The 21,014-nt window shown below is 40.4% G+C and overlaps 2 protein-coding genes across 6 annotated transcripts; both read right to left on the minus strand.

Annotated features, from left to right (window-relative positions):
* Positions 1-878: 878 nt before the first annotated feature.
* Positions 879-3,755, minus strand: kctd6b (potassium channel tetramerization domain containing 6b). Of its 3 annotated transcripts, XM_020459662.2 has the most exons (4): positions 3,587-3,755; positions 2,935-3,008; positions 2,616-2,735; positions 879-2,354 (listed from the first exon to the last, which is right to left on the minus strand). In XM_020459662.2, the coding sequence occupies exons 3-4, from the start codon at positions 2,640-2,642 to the stop codon at positions 1,668-1,670; spliced, it is 714 nt and encodes a 237-aa protein (XP_020315251.1). In that variant the 5' UTR covers positions 2,643-2,735; positions 2,935-3,008; positions 3,587-3,755; the 3' UTR covers positions 879-1,667. The 3 variants fall into 3 exon arrangements, with proteins under 3 accessions (XP_020315251.1, XP_020315250.1, XP_020315252.1); XM_020459661.2 differs by lacking the exon at positions 2,935-3,008; XM_020459663.2 differs by lacking the exons at positions 2,616-2,735; positions 2,935-3,008.
* Positions 3,756-4,216: 461 nt separating this feature from the next.
* Positions 4,217-9,768, minus strand: abhd6b (abhydrolase domain containing 6, acylglycerol lipase b). 3 transcript variants are annotated; one of them, XM_031803444.1, is made up of 8 exons: positions 9,606-9,768; positions 9,012-9,168; positions 8,735-8,848; positions 8,424-8,556; positions 8,078-8,235; positions 5,297-5,351; positions 5,005-5,105; positions 4,217-4,698 (listed from the first exon to the last, which is right to left on the minus strand). In XM_031803444.1, exons 1-8 carry the CDS (start codon positions 9,728-9,730, stop codon positions 4,519-4,521), a joined length of 1,023 nt encoding a protein of 340 aa, XP_031659304.1. In that variant the 5' UTR covers positions 9,731-9,768; the 3' UTR covers positions 4,217-4,518. The 3 variants fall into 3 exon arrangements, 2 of the variants coding, with proteins under 2 accessions (XP_031659304.1, XP_020315620.1); XM_020460031.2 differs by lacking the exon at positions 9,606-9,768 and having other exon boundaries at positions 9,012-9,336; XR_004205135.1 differs by lacking the exons at positions 8,078-8,235; positions 8,424-8,556; positions 8,735-8,848; positions 9,012-9,168; positions 9,606-9,768 and adding an exon at positions 5,866-6,069.
* Positions 9,769-21,014: the final 11,246 nt, after the last annotated feature.

Genomic DNA, 21,014 nt, shown 5'->3' on the forward strand with positions numbered 1-21,014 from the left:
TCTTGCTCCCGGACAAGCTAAACACCTTAAACAATTTGAAGGCTATGCTACCAAATACTAATTGAGTGTATGTAAACTTCTGACCCACTGAGAATGTGATGAAATAAATAAAAGTTGAAATAAATAATTCTCTCTAGTATTATTCTGACATTTCACATTCTTAACATAAAGTGGTGATCCCAACTGACCTAAGACAGGGAATTTTTACGAGGATTAAATGTCAGGAATTGTGAAAAACTGAGTATAAATGTACTTGGCTAAGGTGTACTTCAACTTTATTCAATCTCTCCCTATTCCAGTCTGCTGTCCACCATTGTTCCTGTACCCAAGAAAGCAAAGGTAACTGAACTAAATGACTCTGCAACTGGGTCCTGGACTTCCTGACGGGCCGCTCCCAGGTGGTGAAGGTAGGAAACAACACCTCCACTTCGCCGATCTTCAACACAGGGGACCCACAAGGGTGCGTGGTCAAATTATTAGATACTACTGCACTGTTGGAGCTAGGAACATAAGCATTTAGCTTCACCCGCAATAACATCTGCTGCTAAATATGTGTATATGACCAATAAAATGTGATTTGGTGTGAACGCATACAACTCGTTGCTCCCAGTTTACAAGTAGTTTTTAAAAAGTTCCCCACTTGTTATGAACACAGCATTACCTATCTGATTCAACTCACCAACTAATCACCAAGCCATTGTTAAATTGAATCAGGTGTTTCTGACTTGATAAAAATAAATTGCTTACCCTAGGTACTATTGAAGGTAGGCTAAACCAAGAATATTCCCATCTATGAAACAGATTATGACAAATGGATTTATTTGTCGGATAGACCAACCAGAGCTGGGACGATAAACAGAAAATGATCGACACCAACCACTTATCGCAAGCATTTTACTGATATCGTTCATTACAAGAAATCAAATTTGATCAAATAAGTGGCCTATACTAGAGAAATGTGACAATTTAAATGAAATAAGTTTGCTAATATGGGTGATTGTTAATGGGACAATTGATGGTTCAACCATTAAACTAGTAGTAGTAGTTTAAAGGATATATTTTTAAATGGTGCTGAACATGGTTATAAACTTATCCTGCTATTTATCATTATTGCATCAATTCAGGCAATTTATTGTGATATGTTTTTTTGTCCATATCCCCCAGCTAAGACCAACTACATCACTGATGACATGAGCTCTAGCATGTTGAAATATAATACTTCATATTGAACATGCAATAATGCCTGGATTCTCAATTGCACCATGCAGATATCATAACCATTTGCAATTTATGCCTAAACAGACAACAATGTTAACATTCAGATAAGACAGATGTATCCATATATTTACAGAAGAACTGTTGATTATTATGCATCATTTTATTTTCACAATCAAAGTGTGTTTATAGTATTAGGGCATGAATCTATCACTTTTTATTTGCACCTTCTCTCTTCCATTGTGAAAGATGAACCTATTATAGGATATTGTCTTATACAAAGTGATTTCGTATCATCATGGCAATGAAATCTCATTACAAGCAGACCAACCAGCTTTTCTTTTTTTCTTTCAACAATACCATAATAATGTTAATATGTTGCCAATATGTTTGAGAGCGACGATGATGAAAACTGTATGGAAGTGACTCCATAGACTACCACTGTGGCACAGTCAGTCTTCTACTTTGCGAGCCGGTCTGCAGAATGTCCAGTGGTGCTCCACTGTATTCTCATTGGCTCGCTCGCTCATGTGATGCACTCGAGTGTTCCGGATGGTGAAGCCCTGCTTCATGATGTAATCCATTAGGTGAACCCTGAGGGTCACTTCCTGGTGGTAGTCACACGGTCCAAAAGTGAAGGACACCTGAAAGTCTCTCGTGTCCATCATGTGTTTGTTCCACTTGGTGAAATTTTTGCAGATGCCCTCCAGCAGGGCTTGCACCTTGGTTGTTATGGTGAGCTGTGTGATAATGACAGCCACTGGGTTTGAATACTTGGATAGTTTCCGTGTGCTGGACAGCTCCACCACCTGCTCAAAGATGTCCAGAGGGTAGAGCGGCTTGGGTTCATTGAGGCAATGGATCAACGGTTCGATCAAGTAGAAATCCGCCTCCTTCCTCAGGAGGTCAGTTTCAGTGAAGTCCACAGGGAGTGTGAGCTCGGACGTACGTAGGAAGTTCAGCACGTACCGGAAGAGCGTCCCATCGCGGTCGATGAAGTAGTTTCCCTGGGAGTCCCGCGTTGTGGGAAAATCCCCACGGAACATGGCGCCCAGCATGGAGTCTGGGTACCGCTGCAGGGTTGATAGGGAGGTGGTGTACAGGTGGCCCCCCACATTCAAGGTCACTGGGTTAGTCATCTATAGAGTGAGAAATTGACAAATAATACATTAGCATTGTGGAATTAGACAAGAACATGAATATAGCTATATGAATAAATCAAGAAACAACAGCATCAACGGCAAGATATGATGAACAAAAACATCTGGCAATGCAAACATATATCATTCTAACCACTGTGGTACTGGTCAACATACTCATCTCAGTAGCCACCAACATTACTCTTAATCTGCACTGAATTTTAAGGTAGCCTTGACTTCAAGTTGTCCTGTGTTACATACCCTATGGCCCCAGTCTCCATTCTCCATTTGTAAACAGAAAAGCCCACTTCAAGATCAAACCCAGAAAGGCTGCTGATATGATCAGAAACTTAGTGCAGTATGTCTTGTCTTCAATATCACCTGGGAAAACAAGATAAAAATGTAATCATATTGACACGGGTGTGTTCAGCAAAGTCAGGTGAGTTGGATTGATCAAAGACTGCAAAACAAGCTCCGAACTGCACCTGTCAATTCACGATTTGCTTAAGACTAAACGTCTGTGACGAGTTTATTCATAGAATCAAAGATCATGCTTCACTCAACAAGAGAATCGACTTACATATTGATCAGCTTGAGGTGGGACAAATCCTGAGCAGAGTTATTGTTAGATACCCATCACAGATGCCTTTGAACCTTCGAATTAGCAGGGAATTTATAATGTTGTGATTTTCAGGCATTTCAATGTGTGGACAGACTGAGGCCAATTTAGTGATTTCCCAAAATGAAGCTAAGAATGACAGACTTTGAGCATGAAAATATGTTTTGCAAAGCTAAATAACTACCTACAGTACTGTTGATGTGACCTGTTAGTACAGAGAGAAATGAGAACACAGTAATATACATTGCACCATTAACGCACGTACTACAGTGTGACGCCATTGATGCAGAAAAACACGTCCAGCGCGAGCACGGATGCAGATGCGCATCCCCACATCATCAACTGGCTAGCTGCTAGTAGGCAGCGTAATTGGCAACGTAGACATCAAGAGCAACGATTTGGAGAGTTAGCTAACGATCTATGGCATTGTATTAAACACACTGTATTAAACACTCGTTTGAAATTGCATTGCAAAGGCTTATTTTGACATGCTCGTCTATTGTATTTTGAGACAACCAACGTGCCATTAGCTACTGTTAGCTAGCTAGTTAGCACAAATTACAGCTGTTATATTTAGCTATCTAAAGTGGTCGATAGCATTAAAAAAACATACCTGTATGTGAAAGGTTACCCGTATTATTTCATCGATTCTACATGTTCGTTTAAAAGCTATCTAGACTTATATTTTTGCTCTCATCAATGTTGGCTGCAAGGTGATGAATGGTGTCCGACCACTGTTCCCGATGCCCAGGCTACAGGGTCGTCATTAGTTACCACAGCCACAAAATCATAAACCCCGCCTATTCCTACAATTTATATTCTTAAAATCTGATTTAAAACCTAACTCTTACCGTAACCCTGATCTTAACCACACTGCTAACCTTATGCCTAACCCTGACCTTAAATTAACACCAAAAGCACATTTTGGTTTATGATTTTTTTTCGATATAGCCACTTTGTGGCTTTGGTAAATAGTAAAAACCAGGCTGCAGCAAAACTAGCCAGCTGAACAAATGGACAACCAAATTCTTATGCGGGGTTGACGCTAATTCACGAAAAAGATCTCACTTTTTTCAACATGAATGTGTACGTTTGATCAAATAAACATCAAACACACACACAAATACATATACGGTGACTATATTAAAACAAATTTTGATTTGGTCAAATTAACAACAAACACATACATAAATACATCTACAGTGACTAGATTAAAACACATATTTTGAGTGATGATAGAAAAGAGATGGAAGTATTCTTTATTTTATGCACATAGGCTAGCTACAAACATTCCATCAGCATAGTTTGATGAAAATCAATTCAATTAGACACAGGCAGGGTTTAATAATTTAGTCAAATGTGATCAAACATTGCAGGAAGAGGAAAACAACATATTTGACCAAGATATTACATGGGTGAAAAAAATAACTGAATCTGAAAAATTAAGAGTTTAGAGTAAATAGTTGATCGTTAAACCATTTTTTTTTTACATTTCAAAATAAAATGCTTGACTAAATAATAAAACTTCCATAAAGAATGTATTTCTCAGGAGTGCTTCTTAATGGTTCCGCTGGTGGTACCCAGGGAGATAATAAACTCCATGATGAGTTTGGCTGTCCGGCGAGGCCTCTCCATCACCACAGAGTGGCCACAGTTCTCTAACAGGTCCACCCTGCAACCGGGCAAGGCCTCCGCCACTACCACAGCTCCAGAGACATCCACCACCTGGAGAAGAGAGCAGCTATAAGGTTACACTTATTTATAGCATCCTTTCTTTTTGATACTATTATGAAAACATGGAGGGTTATATGATAATATATGCTATTTAGCAGATGCTTTTATCCAATTTTGACATATGGGTGGTCCTGGAAATTGAACCCACTATCCTGACATTGCAAGAGCCATGCTCTTCCAACTGAGCTACAGAGGACCATGGGAAGGCAGGTAACTGTCAACATCATAGATGCAAAATCCCTCTCCTAATATTGTTTAATTTGGATGCATAAGCCTTCTGGCTTTTGGTGTATTTACCTGGTCCTGTTTGCCCCAAATGACTTGCAAAGGGGCAGTAATCAGCTGCAAATTGTCCTGTAGGGCGTATCTGGAGTTCTCACCCAATATCTCCATGAAAACTGTGGAGAGATTCTAGATTTAGCAAACCTTGTCAAAATGAGCAACCCAACATCTGCGATTATGACCTATGACCTGCGACTATCTTATAATATTTAATGCATTCTTTGTCATAGATATGACAAATATTCATACAGAGAAAAATACCTCAAAACATTTGGCTATGAGACAAAGGAATAGAACAGAGACGCACCTTCTTGATAAAAATCATTGTGTGGAAGCCGAACATCCACCAGTCCTTGAAGAATCTAACATATGAAAGCAAAAAATAACAACAGTCTGATATAATTTTTCTATTTGTAGGCATATGAAAGAGGAACATTAGGTAGGCCTTAATGCTTAACGATTAATATATTTTGAGTTCTGTTCGGTTGTGGTTCAATTCTTTTTATTTATGATTTCAGAGCTTTTACTGCAAATTCTAAAGCCCAAAATAGTGAACATTCAATTGCCAAAACATTGAAAATATTCCATTGTCTCTGTCAGCTCCACATTGGGTAAATATCAATAGAAAATTACTCAGAAATAATTAAATATTTTGGTTGTGTATATTACTTAGTTTTTATTTGATGATTTTATTATTTTTCATTTTCATTCTCAGGCAGTAGCAGCCAGCCAGACAGATCATCTAACGTCATCTCTGTGCTCCCCATTCTATACTGTCTTTAGTCATCCTATTTAGCTAGGCTAGCCTGCCTAAGTATGCTGCAAAGCTGTCTGACAAAATAATTTGACTAGTTCTTCAAAGTAGACAAGGCATACTTTCTCTATCCCTCTCCTCTTTGTGTTGTGTACATTCCTCTCTGTAGTCCGTGTGTATCTAATGAAGCAGGCGTAAAAGTGTATCCGTCTGTCTGAGCCGGATAGAACAGGTGCAATGGATTATGGTCATTTTAGTTCACTAACATGTTTCTGCGCTGAACTAGGTTGAACATTTGCTTAATGAAAACTACAACTCCCTTCAGCCCAGCGTCCCACATAGTTCTTGACTTGATTCTGCTCTCGAATTAATTGATTTCTCTCCAGAGAAACAGCGTGTTGGTATCACCAAAAAACAAACTAAATTAAATTAAAATACTTGAACCGAAATCTGTCAATTAGTTGTTTAATAATTTTTTTAAAATAATTACGAAATGTCAGTTAATCGCTCAGCATTAGAAGGCCTAGGTTATAGCTTTTGCATTTTTTTCTGACTGTTTTCCATTTTATTTGGTTAGTTCTCTTAAAAAGCACCCTCATAGATATGCAATAGACCTATGGTGCTTTGAAAGTGTGAGTGAAGGGTGGCAGTATTGAATTATGTTATCATAGGACTGCCCATAATTCCCTCTGGCCTACACCAATTGGTGGCCGAGGGTTTGCCTTAGGACGCAAAAGGTGCGTCATGAGTCAAGGAGATGGTCTGATGGTTTTAGTGACAACATACCAACCTAGATATGGGGGGAGGTTTTAGTGGGTGAAATATTAGGACAATTGGAGGTTTACACAGTTGCAGCAACAGTATGCTTAACAGTGCAAATATTATGGACACTTAATAATCATGGTGCTTTTTAATGCTAAGTTTACAAACATCGGTTGTGGTAAGTCTAATTGAAACTTGGGTATCATTATGGTAAGTGGGGAAATAAGTACGCAAAAGTTTTAGAACACTTACTCATTCAAGGATTTCTATTTATTTGTACTATTTTCTACATTCTAGAATAATAGCAAAGACATCAAAACTATGAAATAACACATATGGAATCATGTAGTAACCAAAAAAGTGTTAAACAAATAAAAATATATTTGAGATTTGAGATTCTTCAAATAGCCACCCTTTTCCTTGATGACAGCTTTGCACACTCTTGGCATTCTCTCAACCAGCTTCATGAGGTATCAAATCAAATCAAATTGTATTACACATGATTAGCAGATGTTAATGCGAGTGTAGCAAAATGCTTGTGCTTCTAGTTCCGACCATGCAGTAATATCTAACAAGTAATCTAACAATTTCACAACAACTACTTTACACACAAGTGTAAAGGAATTAATAAGAATATGTACATATAAATATATGGATGAGCGATGGCCGAACGGCATAGGCAGGATGCAGTAGTTGGTATAGAGTACAGTATATACATATGAGATGAGTAATGTAGGGTATGTGAACATTATATAAAGTGGCATTGTTTAAAGGGACTAGTGATACAGTTATTACATCCAATTTTTTATTATTAAAGTGGCTAGAGATTTGAGTCAGTATGTTGGCAGCAGCCACTCAATGTTAGTGATGGCTGTTTAACAGTCTGATTGACTGACCAACATGTCTTAAAGTAATGATTTACTGTCGTTTCTCTTTGCTTATTTGAGCTGTTGCCGCCATAATATGGACTCGGTCTTTTACCAAATAGGGCTATCTTCTGTATACCACCCCTACCTTGTCACAACACAACTGATTGGCCCTGGGGTGGTTAGAGCGTTGGACTAGTAACCGGAAGGTTGCAAGTTCAAACCCCTGAGCTGACACGGTACAAATCTGTCGTTCTGCCCCTGAACAGGCAGTTAACCCACTGTTCCCAGGCCGTCATTGAAAATAAGAATTTGTTCTTAACTGACTTGCCTGGTTAAATAAAGGTAAAATGAAGAAAAAAAACACATTAAGAAGGAAAGAAATTCAACAAATTAACTTTTAACAAGGTACACCTGTTAATTAAAATGCATTCCAGGTGACTACCTCATGAAGCTGGTTGAGATAAATAAGTACAAATGTACCTTTATTTGACTAGGCAAGTCAGTTAAGATAAAATGCTTATTTAACAATGACAGCCTTCCCCGGCCAAACCATCCCCTAACCCCCCTTAGACTGCTGCGCCACCCGGGAATGCCAAGAGTGCACAACACTGTCATCAAGGAAAATGGTAGGGGAGGGGTAAAAAAATATATATCTTTTTTAATAAAGTAGGCCTAGACCTATGGATCAGTCTGATTACTCCACCTGTTGAGGGATCTTAAAGCGGACATGGGAGCAAAGCCTGAGCATATCCTCCATCTCCTCTGGTGTGGACGGAATCAGTGGGATGCTCAGAGTGTAATGGCTGTGCTCAAGGTCCTGCAGATGATTGTCAAATTTTGTCTCACAGGGGTATCGTATACCTAGGGGGTGAAGACGTATTGATACTTTTTTTCTGATCAGTGACGGATTTTTTCCCTGAATCTCTCTCTCTCTCTCTCACTCTCACTCACTCACTCACTCACTCACTCACTCACTCACTCACACACACTCACACACTCACACACACACACACAGTGATATCGCAATATTGTGATAATGTGTGACTGACCTGCTGGACAGATAAGGGTGATGCTACAGATTTCGGAGGGGAAGCTGGCTGCGTACACTCCTGCCACATTGCCCCCCATGGAGGTCCCGACCAGATGGAAGGGCTTCCTGTTCAGTCGAACATTCTCCACAAACTGCATAAGGAGTACAACATAGAAACTCTGATGTTACGACACGTGGTTATTGTGACATAACTTAAGACAACTCTTCTTGTCCCCATTCGTGGTCACCAATGCAATCTTTGATGATCTTTCATGCTGTGTATTGGGTGAGCATATGTTGTTCCGATGTGGTGACAGGACCAAGACCCACCTGATGAATCCTCTTGACCTGGCCCTGGATGGAGTAGTCCTCTGAGTTGGTACGAGTGGTTCCCTCATGGCCAGGCATATCCACGCACAGTATGTGCAGGTGTTTGGGTAGATACTGCATGCCATAGATACATGTCACAAAACTTGATATTTACCCTTTTATGGGAATCAACTATACACGCTAATACTTACTATTACAGTAGTAAAGATAAACCTACATTTGTCCACAACTTCTTTACCAGCCCACATCATACTAGGTGATTTATGGATTATGTTACCTTGACCATAGTGAGCCATGTGTCTTTGTGAGCAGAGAAACCATGTAGCATGAGGATGGATGGTCTGAACCCCGGCTTCCCTCTGTAAGAGTAACAGAAGCGGTATCCCCCACAGTCTGCATAGCGCACCTGTAGACCCAGGGTCCTCCTCCAGTACCTATTGAGGAATTGATAAATACTGTTTCTCTTTCGCTCTGAGTCTCTCTCTGCAACATGTAGAGAGAGATGAGTGTTCTGCTCTTTTACTGTTTCTATTTTGGATTTCCCTTTTAGCAAGAGCAAGAATGTCTTTAGAGCGTTGTTATGGCTCATGCTGCATGTTGCACCTGAGCAGGAAAAAGAGACGTGAATCTGACTTTGGTGTAGCACAGGATGTGGTTATAGGGGGACTGAAGGCTAGAATCAAGCTTTTCTACTATTATAGTGCAGTTTATTCAGTGGTGGGTGGGATCTCTTTTATGCAGATGTCTAAAGGAGGTGAAAAGGGTACAAAAAACAATCTCTCCCTTTAGCAACCTTCCTTTCTAATCCATAAAACTGTCTATAAGAATTCGACACCACACAAGAGGAGTGAAATACGGCACTATACCTTACCAGTAATAAATTTTGATGAGGGCTGAGGGCCAGAGGATAAAAGAGGCCACAAAAGACAGAATAGGAATGGCCAACGTTGCACCAGCAAGGACCAACAAGTTCACCATATCTAAATCCGCGGCCATGGCTCCCCTGTTCGAAATCAACACAAACGCTGTTATACACATTATGCCTACTGTATAGGTATGGGTTAGTACAAGTAGTTCTGATTTGACCTTCCTGGGGGGAGGGGGGTAAAATGTCAGGGGAGGGACATGGGACAATATGTAGTAGGCCTAATCAATTTAATCCTACTAAAATGGCTATACATTGTGTAATAAATGAAGAAAGAAACTTACTTGATATGGTGATTTTTATTCTCTTTGAATAACTGTCATGGGTCGGTTTAGTATGGGAATCTACCAGAAGAGCTCAATCAGCTTCGTTGATCTGTCTGTCTAACGACCCAGTTGACCCAGATGTGAGATGCGTGGAAATTATTTGCCTGGTTATCTTCTCTTGAATGTTGATAAGTTTAACTGGAATTGAGTACGTTAACGGCAGACAGTCCTACTAGTCACTGGTTTATAGAGAACTCCTATTGATCTGTCTCTAAATAATTGTGTCAATTTTTTAAAGGGGACGTACACGTTTCCCTCTGTGATGTATTACAGTTCAAAGATGCCATGTTCATGACCTTTATTGCTTCACATTAGGGAAATCATTTGCTTTGTTGTAGTTGCATGTTTCACTTAATTTTTTACAATATGACTATGACAATATGACCAAATGTTTCTATTTGCAAGTAAATTCACATTATTCCAAATTACACATAATTCATAGAATCAGTCAATCTTTATCCTTTTAACCCTATTCTTAACGGGCTGGTAGAGTATGTTGTCAGTGAACACAAATCTTCATTTGAACTTGATTGGTTAACTCCCCCAGCCCTCCTGCACCAATTTCCATCATTTGTATCCTTATGTGTTGCTGCAGTTCAGTGTTTGCAAATTGCCATTAGAATTGCCATTCTAATGTGGTATTTCTAATCACCATCTTTTGACTTCTCAACCACCTGGTAGAGCTCTGTATGTTTTTCCAGAAGAGACAGTGTAAAGGAGAAACTGGGAGTCAAGAAGCAGGAGGTGAGTTTAATAATACAAGAAACAGAACGATACAAAACAGAAGTTGCGCCTGGACATGAAACACAACCAATACTGCCTGGGGAATGGAGCCAAGGGAGTGACAGATATAGGGGAGGTAATCAGTGTAGTGAGTCCAGGTGTGCCTCATAATGAGGCGCAGGTGCGCGTAATGATGATGCCAGGCATGTGTAATGGTGATTGCCAGAACCAGTGGTTAGTAAACTGCCCAAGTCGAGAGCTGGTGAGGGGGAGTAGACATGACAGACATTTAAAGGGTTAAACATTCAGTTAAATGTGTATATAGTCTGAGTGATGTAATTTATGCAATACAAAGCAAACTAAGTCCATTCAAAGTGTTGAAATAAAATATTTAATGTAAATAAACAAGTGTTTATAGTTTTTTTTACAGTATAAAAACATCTATTGACTAAGAACTCTAGTTGCCCAAATATAACAGAAGAGTGCAATGATTGCTTTACATCCAAGAATCAGATTCAGAAGGATATGCACCATTTTTTCTCTCCATGATAAGTATTACAATTAATTGCTGTAAAAGAAGTGCTTTCATGCACTCCATTTCCCAAACTCCTCCACTCTCCCCCTCTCCTTATAATCTTTTGGCCCTGGGATTTATGTTGTCTAGCCACAGAATGAGACACCTTTATGAGGTGTCAGGAGTTCACCTAGGGGTCATGATAGGGGCTGTACCAAATGTTTGATGTATTATAATAATTGATTATGCTTATAGAAGGGGAGGGCTTATAAGACCCTGCCCTCCTTACATTTATAGGGTCCTAGACTACAGATTAATAATAAATATATATTCATTATAGAGGTTTAGTATTGTTCCACAGTTGTTTTCTGGTCTCTCTGCCTCTTATAAAAGAGACCCCTCTGAGAAATGTGTGACAGACAGAACTCTGCAGGGGAGTGTAGGAGATGTCATGACTGAACTGACCAGGTCAGGTTACAGGAGACCACAATCCTACAGATTATCTCTCAACCCCAACAGAGGAGGAGAGATCTAGGGGTCTAAAGATGTGGGGGGTTTTATGACCCCTCACGCCCCTGGTAAATCTCAGGCCACACACAAATTCCTTTGTTCTGTTATTATGGAGAACCAGCCTCAGAACATTAAACATGAAATAAAGGGACTTTGGAACAATGGTTTCCGTCAGCCACAATGGTGGTCATGACGATAGATGGAATATGAAAATATGTCATTTTTGTTTTGTTATTAAAGGTTAATAGATGACGTTATTACGAAAACATTGTAATGTGAAGAGTTTTCCTAGTATATGTTTGATGTTTATACATTGTACATTGTATGGAAAATATCCAAATCAAAGAGAATGTTTTGGGGAAGATGAAATGTTAACTTAGTTGTGTAAAATTGGATTTGAATAAAATCTAGACCTTACCTCATTAACTTGGTACGCCCAGAAAACTGTCCTAAAGGCGGTTACGCCCACTTCTGACCCAAGGGTATAAAACCTGTGAGTATAGAATTTACATGAAGACTACGTGACCCAAGCTGCAGCAAGGTCTAAAAAGTAAACGAACCCAGAACGCAACGCAAGGTTGAGGACAAAAAAATATTTTTCGACCCAAGCTACGGATGAGGGTGAATTCAAGTCGAACCACCTAGCCTCCATCTCCCATCGAATCGTGGTATCTAAAGGGTTTCATTCCTATGCTGTGAGCTCTGAGCTACAGAGCCGTCTGTCCTCAGAAGACCCCTTCCAGAGCAAAGGGTGAGGGAACAGACTCCTACGCCAAAAGGACACTGACATCGGGAGAACGACCAGAGAGGTGCACCGGAGCCTGGACGGCCCACGCAGAGAATCCTCGGCGATCATCCCCACGTAATTACATCATTATATTCTGACCCATAAGAGCGGCAGTTTGGGGCAAGGCTAGGGTTACAATAGCATAGCTGACAAATTCATTCAAATGTATATTCCTCGTGTACTTTTTTTTTTCTCTCTCTTTTGAAATCCCCATTGTGGGTAACACGCACCATAGTGTGCTGGCCCATTATACTAAGTTCTAATCAATAGCCTATAATGTGTTTTGTCTTTGTGTATCTTTTATCATTTTAGCTTTTTGGTAAATGAATATTCAACTAAGATTGGTGTGGTACGAACTCATTGGTGAGACCCGAAGCGGTGCAGATTCACGAGCTATACAACGTTCAGAACGAGATTGGTAGAGGCAACTGGTTAATTAGCGGCTGTTGTAAAATCGATATTCTGAAATTTTTTGAGTTAATTTGGGAAATAGAAAGTCAATAAAAACTAGTTTCCCATGGTGCCCCAGGTTAATGAGTTAACAATTGCTTCAGCCTCCTGAGGTTGAAAAGGCGCTGTTGTGCTTTCTCCCCACACTGTCTGTGTGTGTGGACCATTTCAGTTTGTCTGTGATGTGTACGGCGAGGAACTTAACTCTCCACCTCTCTCCACAGCTGTCCCTTCGATGTGGATAGTGGGGTGCTCCCTCATCTGTTTCCTGAAGTCCACGATCATCTCCTTTGTTTTGTTGACGTTGAGTTAGAAGTTGTTTTCCTGACACCACACTCCGAGTGCCCACAACTGTTGTGTCGTCTGCAAACTTGATTGAGTTGGAGGCGCACATGGCCACGCAGTCATGGGTGAACAGGGAGTACAGGAGAGGGCTGAGAACGCACCCTTGTGGGGCCCCAGTGTTAAGGGTCAGCGAAGTGGAGATGTTGTTTCTTACATTCACCACCCGGGGGCGGCCCATTAGAAAGTCCAGGACCCATTTGCACAGGGCGGGGTTGAGACCCAGGGTCTCCAGCTTGATGATGAGCTTGGAGGGTACTATGGTGTTGAATGCTGAACTGCAGTCAATGAACAGCATTCTTGCATCATCTGTGGACCTGTTGGGCGGTATGCAAACTGAAGTGGGTCTAGGGTGGCAGGTAAGGTGGAGGTGATATGATCCTTGACTAGTCTCTCAAAGCACTTCATGATGACAGAAGTGAGTACTATGGGGCGGTAGTCCTTTAGTTCAGCTATTGTTGCCTTGGGTACCGGAACAATAGTGGCCATCTTGAAGCATGTGGTGACAGCAGACTGGGATAGGGATTGATTGAAAATGGTCCGTAAACACACCAGCCAGCTGGTGTTATTCTCTCACCAAGAAAAAAAGCTTAGGCTACTTCCCCAGATGCTACTCATACGTTTATGAAAACTGTTTCTCACAATAGTTGGATGTATCTTTTCACATACATTCCCGGACCATACAATCTTGATTTGATGATTTGAACGCTTCCTTATCAGACAGCTGCAAGCTTGTTTTTGTCTCAGACATGCTTATCTTCTCTAGTCCATGTTCAATGTCATTCATATTTTACACACGGCCTACCCACCTTTCTGAATTGACCAATCAAGTAGCATCTTATGTCAAATGATGGAGGAGCTTTTATGGCCTCAACTAAAAATTATACAGTGCCTTGCGAAAGTATTCGCCCCCCTTGAACTTTGCGACCTTTTACCACATTTCAGGCTTCAAACATAAAGATATAAAACTGTATTTTTTTGTGAAGAATCAACAACAAGTGGGACACAATCATGAAGTGGAACGACATTTATTGGATATTTCAAATTTTTTAACAAATCAAAAACTGAAAAATTGGGCGTGCAAAATTATTCAGCCCCCTTAAGTTAATACTTTGTAGCGCCACCTTTTGCTGCGATTACAGCTGTAAGTCGCTTGGGGTATGTCTCTATCAGTTTTGCACATCGAGAGACTGACATTTTTTCTCATTCCTCCTTGCAAAACAGCTTGAGCTCAGTGAGGTTGGATGGAGAGCATTTGTGAACAGCAGTTTTCAGTTCTTTCCACAGATTCTCGATTGGATTCAGGTCTGGACTTTGACTTGGCCATTCTAACACCTAGATATGTTTATTTTTGAACCATTCCATTGTAGATTTTGCTTTATGTTTTGGATCATTGTCTTGTTGGAAGACAAATCTCCGTCCCAGTCTCAGGTCTTTTGCAGACTCCATCAGGTTTTCTTCCAGAATGGTCCTGTATTTGGCTCCATCCATCTTCCTATCAATTTTATCCATCTTCCCTGTCCCTGCTGAAGAAAAGCAGGCCCAAACCATGATGCTGCCACCACCATGTTTGACAGTGGGGATGGTGTGTTCAGGGTGATGAGCTGTGTTGCTTTTACGCCAAACATTACGTTTTGCATTGTTGCCAAAAAGTTCAATTTTGGTTTCATCTGACCAGAGCACCTTCTTCCACATGTTTGGTGTGTCTCCCAGGTGGCTTGTGGCAAACTTTAAACAACACTTTTTATGGATATCTTTAAGAAATGGCTTTCTTCTTGCCACTCTTCCATAAAGGCCAGATTTGTGCAATATACGACTGATTGTTGTCCTATGGACAGAGTCTCCCACCTCAGCTGTAGATCTCTGCAGTTCATCCAGAGTGATCATGGGCCTCTTGGCTGCATCTCTGATCAGTCTTCTCCTTGTATGAGCTGAAAGTTTAGAGGGACGGCCAGGTCTTGGTAGATTTGGGTCTGATAGGTCTGATACTCCTTCCATTTCAATATTATCGCTTACACAGTGCTCCTTGGGATGTTTAAAGCTTGGGAAATCTTTTTGTATCCAAATCCGGCTTTAAACTTCTTCACAACAGTATCTCGGACCTGCCTGGTGTGTTCCTTGTTCTTCATGATGCTCTCTGCGCTTTTAACGGACCTCTGAGACTAGCACAGTGCAGGTGCATTTATACGGAGACTTGATTACACACAGGTGGATTGTATATATCATCATGAGTCATTTAGGTCAACTTTGGATCATTCAGAGATCCTCACTGAACTTCTGGAGAGAGTTTGCTGCACTGAAAGTAAAGGGGCTGAATAATTTTGCACGCCCAATTTTTCAGTTTTTGATTTGTTAAAAAAGTTGGAAATATCCAATAAATGTAGTTCCACTTCATGATTGTGTCCCACTTGTTGTTGATTCTTCACAAAAAAATACAGTTTTATATCTTTATGTTTGAAGCCTGAAATGTGGCAAAAGGTCGCAAAGTTCAAGGGGGCCGAATACTTTCGCAAGGCACTGTAGGTACAATATGTCATTGCCGTTTCTGTGTTTATTCTTCCAATGCACCTTATGGTATGAAAGTTTAAGTTAAGTTCCGATTGTTTTCCCCACCATTCTTTCATTAGTGTTTAAAACTTACAATGACTAATTATTGTGTAATACAATGTTAAAACCATGTATTAGAAAAGCTACGTTTTACTGCAGTCTTTGCTGTTGAGCCTATTTTAGCAGGGAGTCATCCTGAGACAAAAGGTCTCTTTTACAGATGAGCTCTAATAATAAAAACATATACATTAATACAATATGAAAAGCAAAGCAGATTAAAAAAACAGTGAAAGAAAAACAAAGACCGGGTATGGTAACGAAGTTATTAATGAATGACATTAGGTAAAGTTTTCGTACGAGAATTCAAAAGAACCTACATTCAAATACAGAATGCATCGATGTGTACCGAACCCATCAGCCGTTATAAAGTGTAGTGCGTTTAGATAAAATGCATCATTTTGTAAATGCATCAAACACTTGTGGCCTTCATGTGCAAGCTTCAAATAAACAACCTGTCAATCATTTTTTATTTCACGAGGCAAGTCAGTTAAGAACAAATTCTTATTTACAATGACGGCCTAGGAACAGTGGGTTAACTGTCTTGTTCAGGGTCAGAACGACAGATTTACCTTGTCAGTTCGGGATTCAATCTAGCAACCTTTTGGTTACTGGCCCAATGCTCTAACCACTAGGCTACCTGAGAGGTTGGTTTAATTATTTACTGTACTGTCTACTTAATTATTTTGACCTTACATTCATGTGAAGTAATCGGACTTGGTTTAGTCAATTAGAAGCCTGGTTAAGTTTTTGGGCCAATTACGTGAACTCTAGGTTTGCTGTTGCAAGGAACTTTTTGGGGCTCTGGGACTCCTGCCTCTGCTCAAGCTGTGAGGAGAAGATAACACTATTGTTGTTGAGCTTAAACTTTTACATAGAGATTTCGAATTGCATTTAGCAAAAAAACTGTTTCTTAGTCTTATATTTTTATTTCGTTATATTGTGATTGATTGTGTGACTCATAATTTAGATTTACTAGTATCCAAGTCAAATTGTATTCCGTGTGTGGTTGTATTTTCCTTGAGTCACTTTCATATTGCATGGGAGAACTTTCTGGAAACAGTAATCTATGATTTAAGTATATACATTATATATATTAGTAATATAACTAGTGTCTTGTTTTTTCCCCCTAACGACTACATTTTGTTAATTTACTTATATTATTCCCATGCTGATTCATCCAAGCCTGTGGTGAGAGGGTAACACTTGCATGATCAAGGAAGTCAAAAACTGAGAGCTACAGTACAGTCTGTAAAAGGAGATATTTGATCTCCATCCCCATCTTTAGCTCCATGTAGGCTCACCAGCTTTACTGCAGTCCACATTGAAGATATTTCTCCTTCCCATACAGGCTTCACTCAGACCTGGCCCACTACTGACAACCTTACAGGTATCAGACTGGAAGGAGGACCATAGAGAGGACGCAAAATAGCCATTGATTACTCTTCCTCATCAGATGACCTGTGATGGGTGATCAAATGTTACGATATGATCCGTATGTAGTTTGTGCGCCTAATTTCCCCCTCTAAATGAGATATGGAAAGAGGAGACAGTAAACCTCCATAAAATAATAGGACTGATTGATACCTTTGGTCTGTCCCCAACCCTGTTGCATCATCTCCAGCAGAGCCATACACTGGCACCAGGTAAGGACTGTGAATGACGAGCACTCTGAATGTGTCAGATGTCAACAGTCTTTAGTCATTGTTTCAGGCTTGTTTTCTGAAAAATGAAGAAGAATGAGATCATTCTTTCACTTTCAGTGGACTGTAGAAAGAAGCAGAGCTGGTTTGAGCGCGTGACCGATTGCGCGCCCTTCGTTATTTTTCCTAGCGATTGAAAACGCTATTGTCCGTTTGAAATATTATCGATTTAGACAATAGACAACCTGAGGATTAATTATAAGCATCGTTTGACATGTTGACCAACTTTTCCGATACTATTAGGATGTATTCATCTGCATGTCCTCCTCATGCCTTTTGCACACAATGTATATAGACTCTTTTTTTTCTACTGTGTTAATTGTTTACTCCATGTGTAACTCTGTGTTGTCTGTTCACACTGCTATGCTTTTATCTTGGCCAGGTCGCAGTTGCAAATGAGAACTTGTTCTACCTGTTTAAATAAAAGGTGAAATAAATAAATAAAAATGAATAAAAATGTCGTGACTGCCTTTGAGCCGGTGGATTACTGAACAAAACGCGCCAACCAAACTGAGTTTTTGGGACATAAAGAGTGACCTTATCGAACAAAACATTTATTGTGTAGCTGGGACTCTTGTGACTGCAAGCAACCATATGAAGATCTTCAAAGGTAAGTGATTCATTTTATCGCCATTTCTGACTTTTGTAATTCCTTTACATACTTGAAGGGCACTTTTCGGCATTTGCTGTATGATCGATGAGAATCTCCATATTGCAAATGTACGGTCCCTTACTAGACGTCCGCAAATATTTCCAAAATTCGCTGGCGGCGGCGGCGGGCCGTGCACCCGGGCCAGATCTTCCGGGAAGTCATCGAACGAAGTCTCTCAATCGGTCTCTCAATCGGTTTCCGTTTCATAAAAATGTTCAAATTTATAATGTTTCCGCTTTCCCAGTCAATTCCACCAGATAGCGAATGGAATCTTATTGCAAATGTGCAAAACATCACCAATCACGACATGGCCATTTCTCCTAAACGGAAGAGGCTTCGAAGACGAAACTTGGTGAGCATAGGTTTGGACTAATGGGCTGTTTGCCCAGAAACAATATGGCGTCGAGGCCTCAACGCTTTTTGAGTTAAGGCCATTTTTCAGGGATTAAAAGGTCAAAACGAAAAGAGAGCGCTAATTTGTCCACTCCACGTCAAAGTACATGAACATACGGTGTCAGGAAAAAAGATCAAGCCATTTATCTATCGTAATTTAGGAGAAATCTTACAATTGGTGATGGTCAAAGAAAATGTTTGTTTTTTTCAAAAAAGTTAGATCCAGTTGCGGCGTGTTCAGACGAATCCATTAAGGCGGGTTCGGAGCTCTGCGAGATTTGTGATTTTCTGAAATCACACACACTCATTCAACCCTCTGTAAATCAGTCAGTTCTTAACGTAAATACTTAAAATTCAAAATCTTGTGCTCACTTTCAGCTTCCTGTGTCAACTGGAAGTGCTTTAACCTCTCTGGTACAAGTGGGACGCTAGCGACAAATTCAAAACAGAAATCCCATAATTAAAATTCCTCAAACAAACAAGTATGCTACACCATTTTAAAGAGAAACTTCTTGTAAATCCAACCACAGTGTCCAATTTCAAAAAGGCTTTACGGTGAAAGCACACCAAACGATTATGTTAGGTCAGCAAGGAGAAACAAGAAAGGCGGGCTCCCGATCACGCGCTTGGCTCATGTCTGGAAATTTCCACTGTCCACTCATTGAACGTGCTGTATCTCCCTCATTTTTCAGATTAAAAGCCTGAAACAATGCCTAAAGACTGACCAAATGTAGAGGAAGCCACAGAGATCATGAACTGGGTCCTTAGTCTTGGTATGGTGGCTAGGCTTTCAATGGAAAACAGCCTTTCAAAATAATAGTACTTCCTGGTTGGATTTTCCTCAGGTTTTCACCTGCCATATCAGTTCTGTTATTCTCAGACATTATTTTAACAGTTTTGGAAACTTGTGGTTTCTATCCAAATCTACTAATTATATGCATATCCTAGCTTATGGGCCTGAGTAGCAGGCAGTTTAATTTGGGCACGCTTTTCATCCGGAGGTGAAAATACTGACCCCTACCCAAGAGAGGTTAAATTGGGGTCACATAGGCTGTTTTGATGAGTTAGAAAGGTCACATCTTTCCAAAACTTAATGAGTGACTAGTCACATCTATCGAAAGCCTAGAATCATGCTAATCCAACGGCGAAATAATACAATGCGATTATCCGAGGATAGAGCCCCATAAAAAAACAACTATTTCAACCAGCACAGGCGTAACAAAATCACAAACTGCATTAAAATTAATTGTTTACCTTTGACGATCTTCGTCTGTTTGCAATCCCAATGCTCATTGTTACACAATGAATGATCTTTTGTTTGATAAAATCCTTTTTTATAGCCTAACACAAAACATTTTGTGAACCGCTTGTGTCGTGAATTCTGTCTCATTCCATTTGACGACACATTCCAGGTAAATACCCACACAGAACGACTTTTCCAGTCATGTTTGGTTTCATTGCAATCAACTGGTTTGTTTGTAACACAACCAAACCTGATGGGCCAATGAAATGTGAGATGCGTGTGTCTGTCGCCCCACCCCAACCCACATGAAATAGCCTATTTGAGACTGTTGAGGGGAGGGCAGGCCCACAACAATGGCCAAAGTGAAATGGAGACAGTAGATACAGTTGGTCTGTTGTAATAAAATAAAGACAGTAGATCTAGCTGGTCTTTCATAATATAATAGGGACAGTAGATCTAGCTGAAATGTCATAATATAAAAAGAGACAGATCTAGCAGGTCTATAATAATATATTCAACCTTATGTTCCCTGTACTCACATATATATATGTTTATTATACCTGTTTATATAGGGCTCATATGTGAAACTATTCTAACTGAACATTTTCTTTCACAGTGACACTGACTCCGAATGGGAGCCCCCAGTGGTTCATCCAGCTCCTGCCACAAGTGGTGTTCATCTGCCCAAATTTATTTCTGCAGGCATGGATGTGCCTCAAGGCCAAAAGGGCACAGCATGGAGGCGTCGCTGTGTTCTTTGCAAAATTAAGTCCCCCATCACCTGCGCCACATGCTTGGTGACCCTCTGCTTTACAGCAGAAAGAGTACTGCTATGGCACCTGGCATCAGCAGCACAGTATTGTGTAGAGGTTTGGCAAAGTGGGTGGGGTTATATCCGTCCTGTTTGGCCCTGTCCGGGCTCTCATCGGATGGGGCCACAATGTCTCCTGACCCCTCCTGTCTCAGCCTCCAGTATTTATGCTGCAGTGGTTTATTGGTCGGGGGGCTAGGGTTAGTTTGTTATATCTGGAGTACTTCTTCCGTCTTATCCGGTGTCCTGTGTGAAGTATGCTCTCTCTAATTCGCTCTCTCTCTCTCGGAGGACCAG

This window comes from Oncorhynchus kisutch, linkage group LG24 (genome assembly GCF_002021735.2).
Source record: "Oncorhynchus kisutch isolate 150728-3 linkage group LG24, Okis_V2, whole genome shotgun sequence".
Classification (NCBI taxonomy): Eukaryota; Metazoa; Chordata; class Actinopteri; order Salmoniformes; family Salmonidae; genus Oncorhynchus; species Oncorhynchus kisutch.

What these genes read in the sequence shown, in the direction of transcription:
- kctd6b (XM_020459661.2), bottom strand. Translation starts at nt 2,642, where the DNA reads ATGGAGAATGGAGACTGGGGCCATAGG. An exon ending in ATGGAGACTGGGGCCATAGG is followed by an intron (nt 2,355 to 2,615) that starts GTATGTAACACA and finishes CTCACTCTATAG; the next exon opens with ATGACTAACCCAGTGACCTT.
- abhd6b (XM_020460031.2), bottom strand. Translation starts at nt 9,323, where the DNA reads ATGAGCCATAACAACGCTCTAAAGACATTCTTGCTCTTGCTAAAAGGG. An exon ending in GCTTTAAGATCCCTCAACAG is followed by an intron (nt 5,352 to 8,077) that starts GTGGAGTAATCA and finishes TTCATATGTTAG; the next exon opens with ATTCTTCAAGGACTGGTGGA. An exon ending in CAATGATTTTTATCAAGAAG is followed by an intron (nt 5,106 to 5,296) that starts GTGCGTCTCTGT and finishes ATCTCTCCACAG; the next exon opens with TTTTCATGGAGATATTGGGT.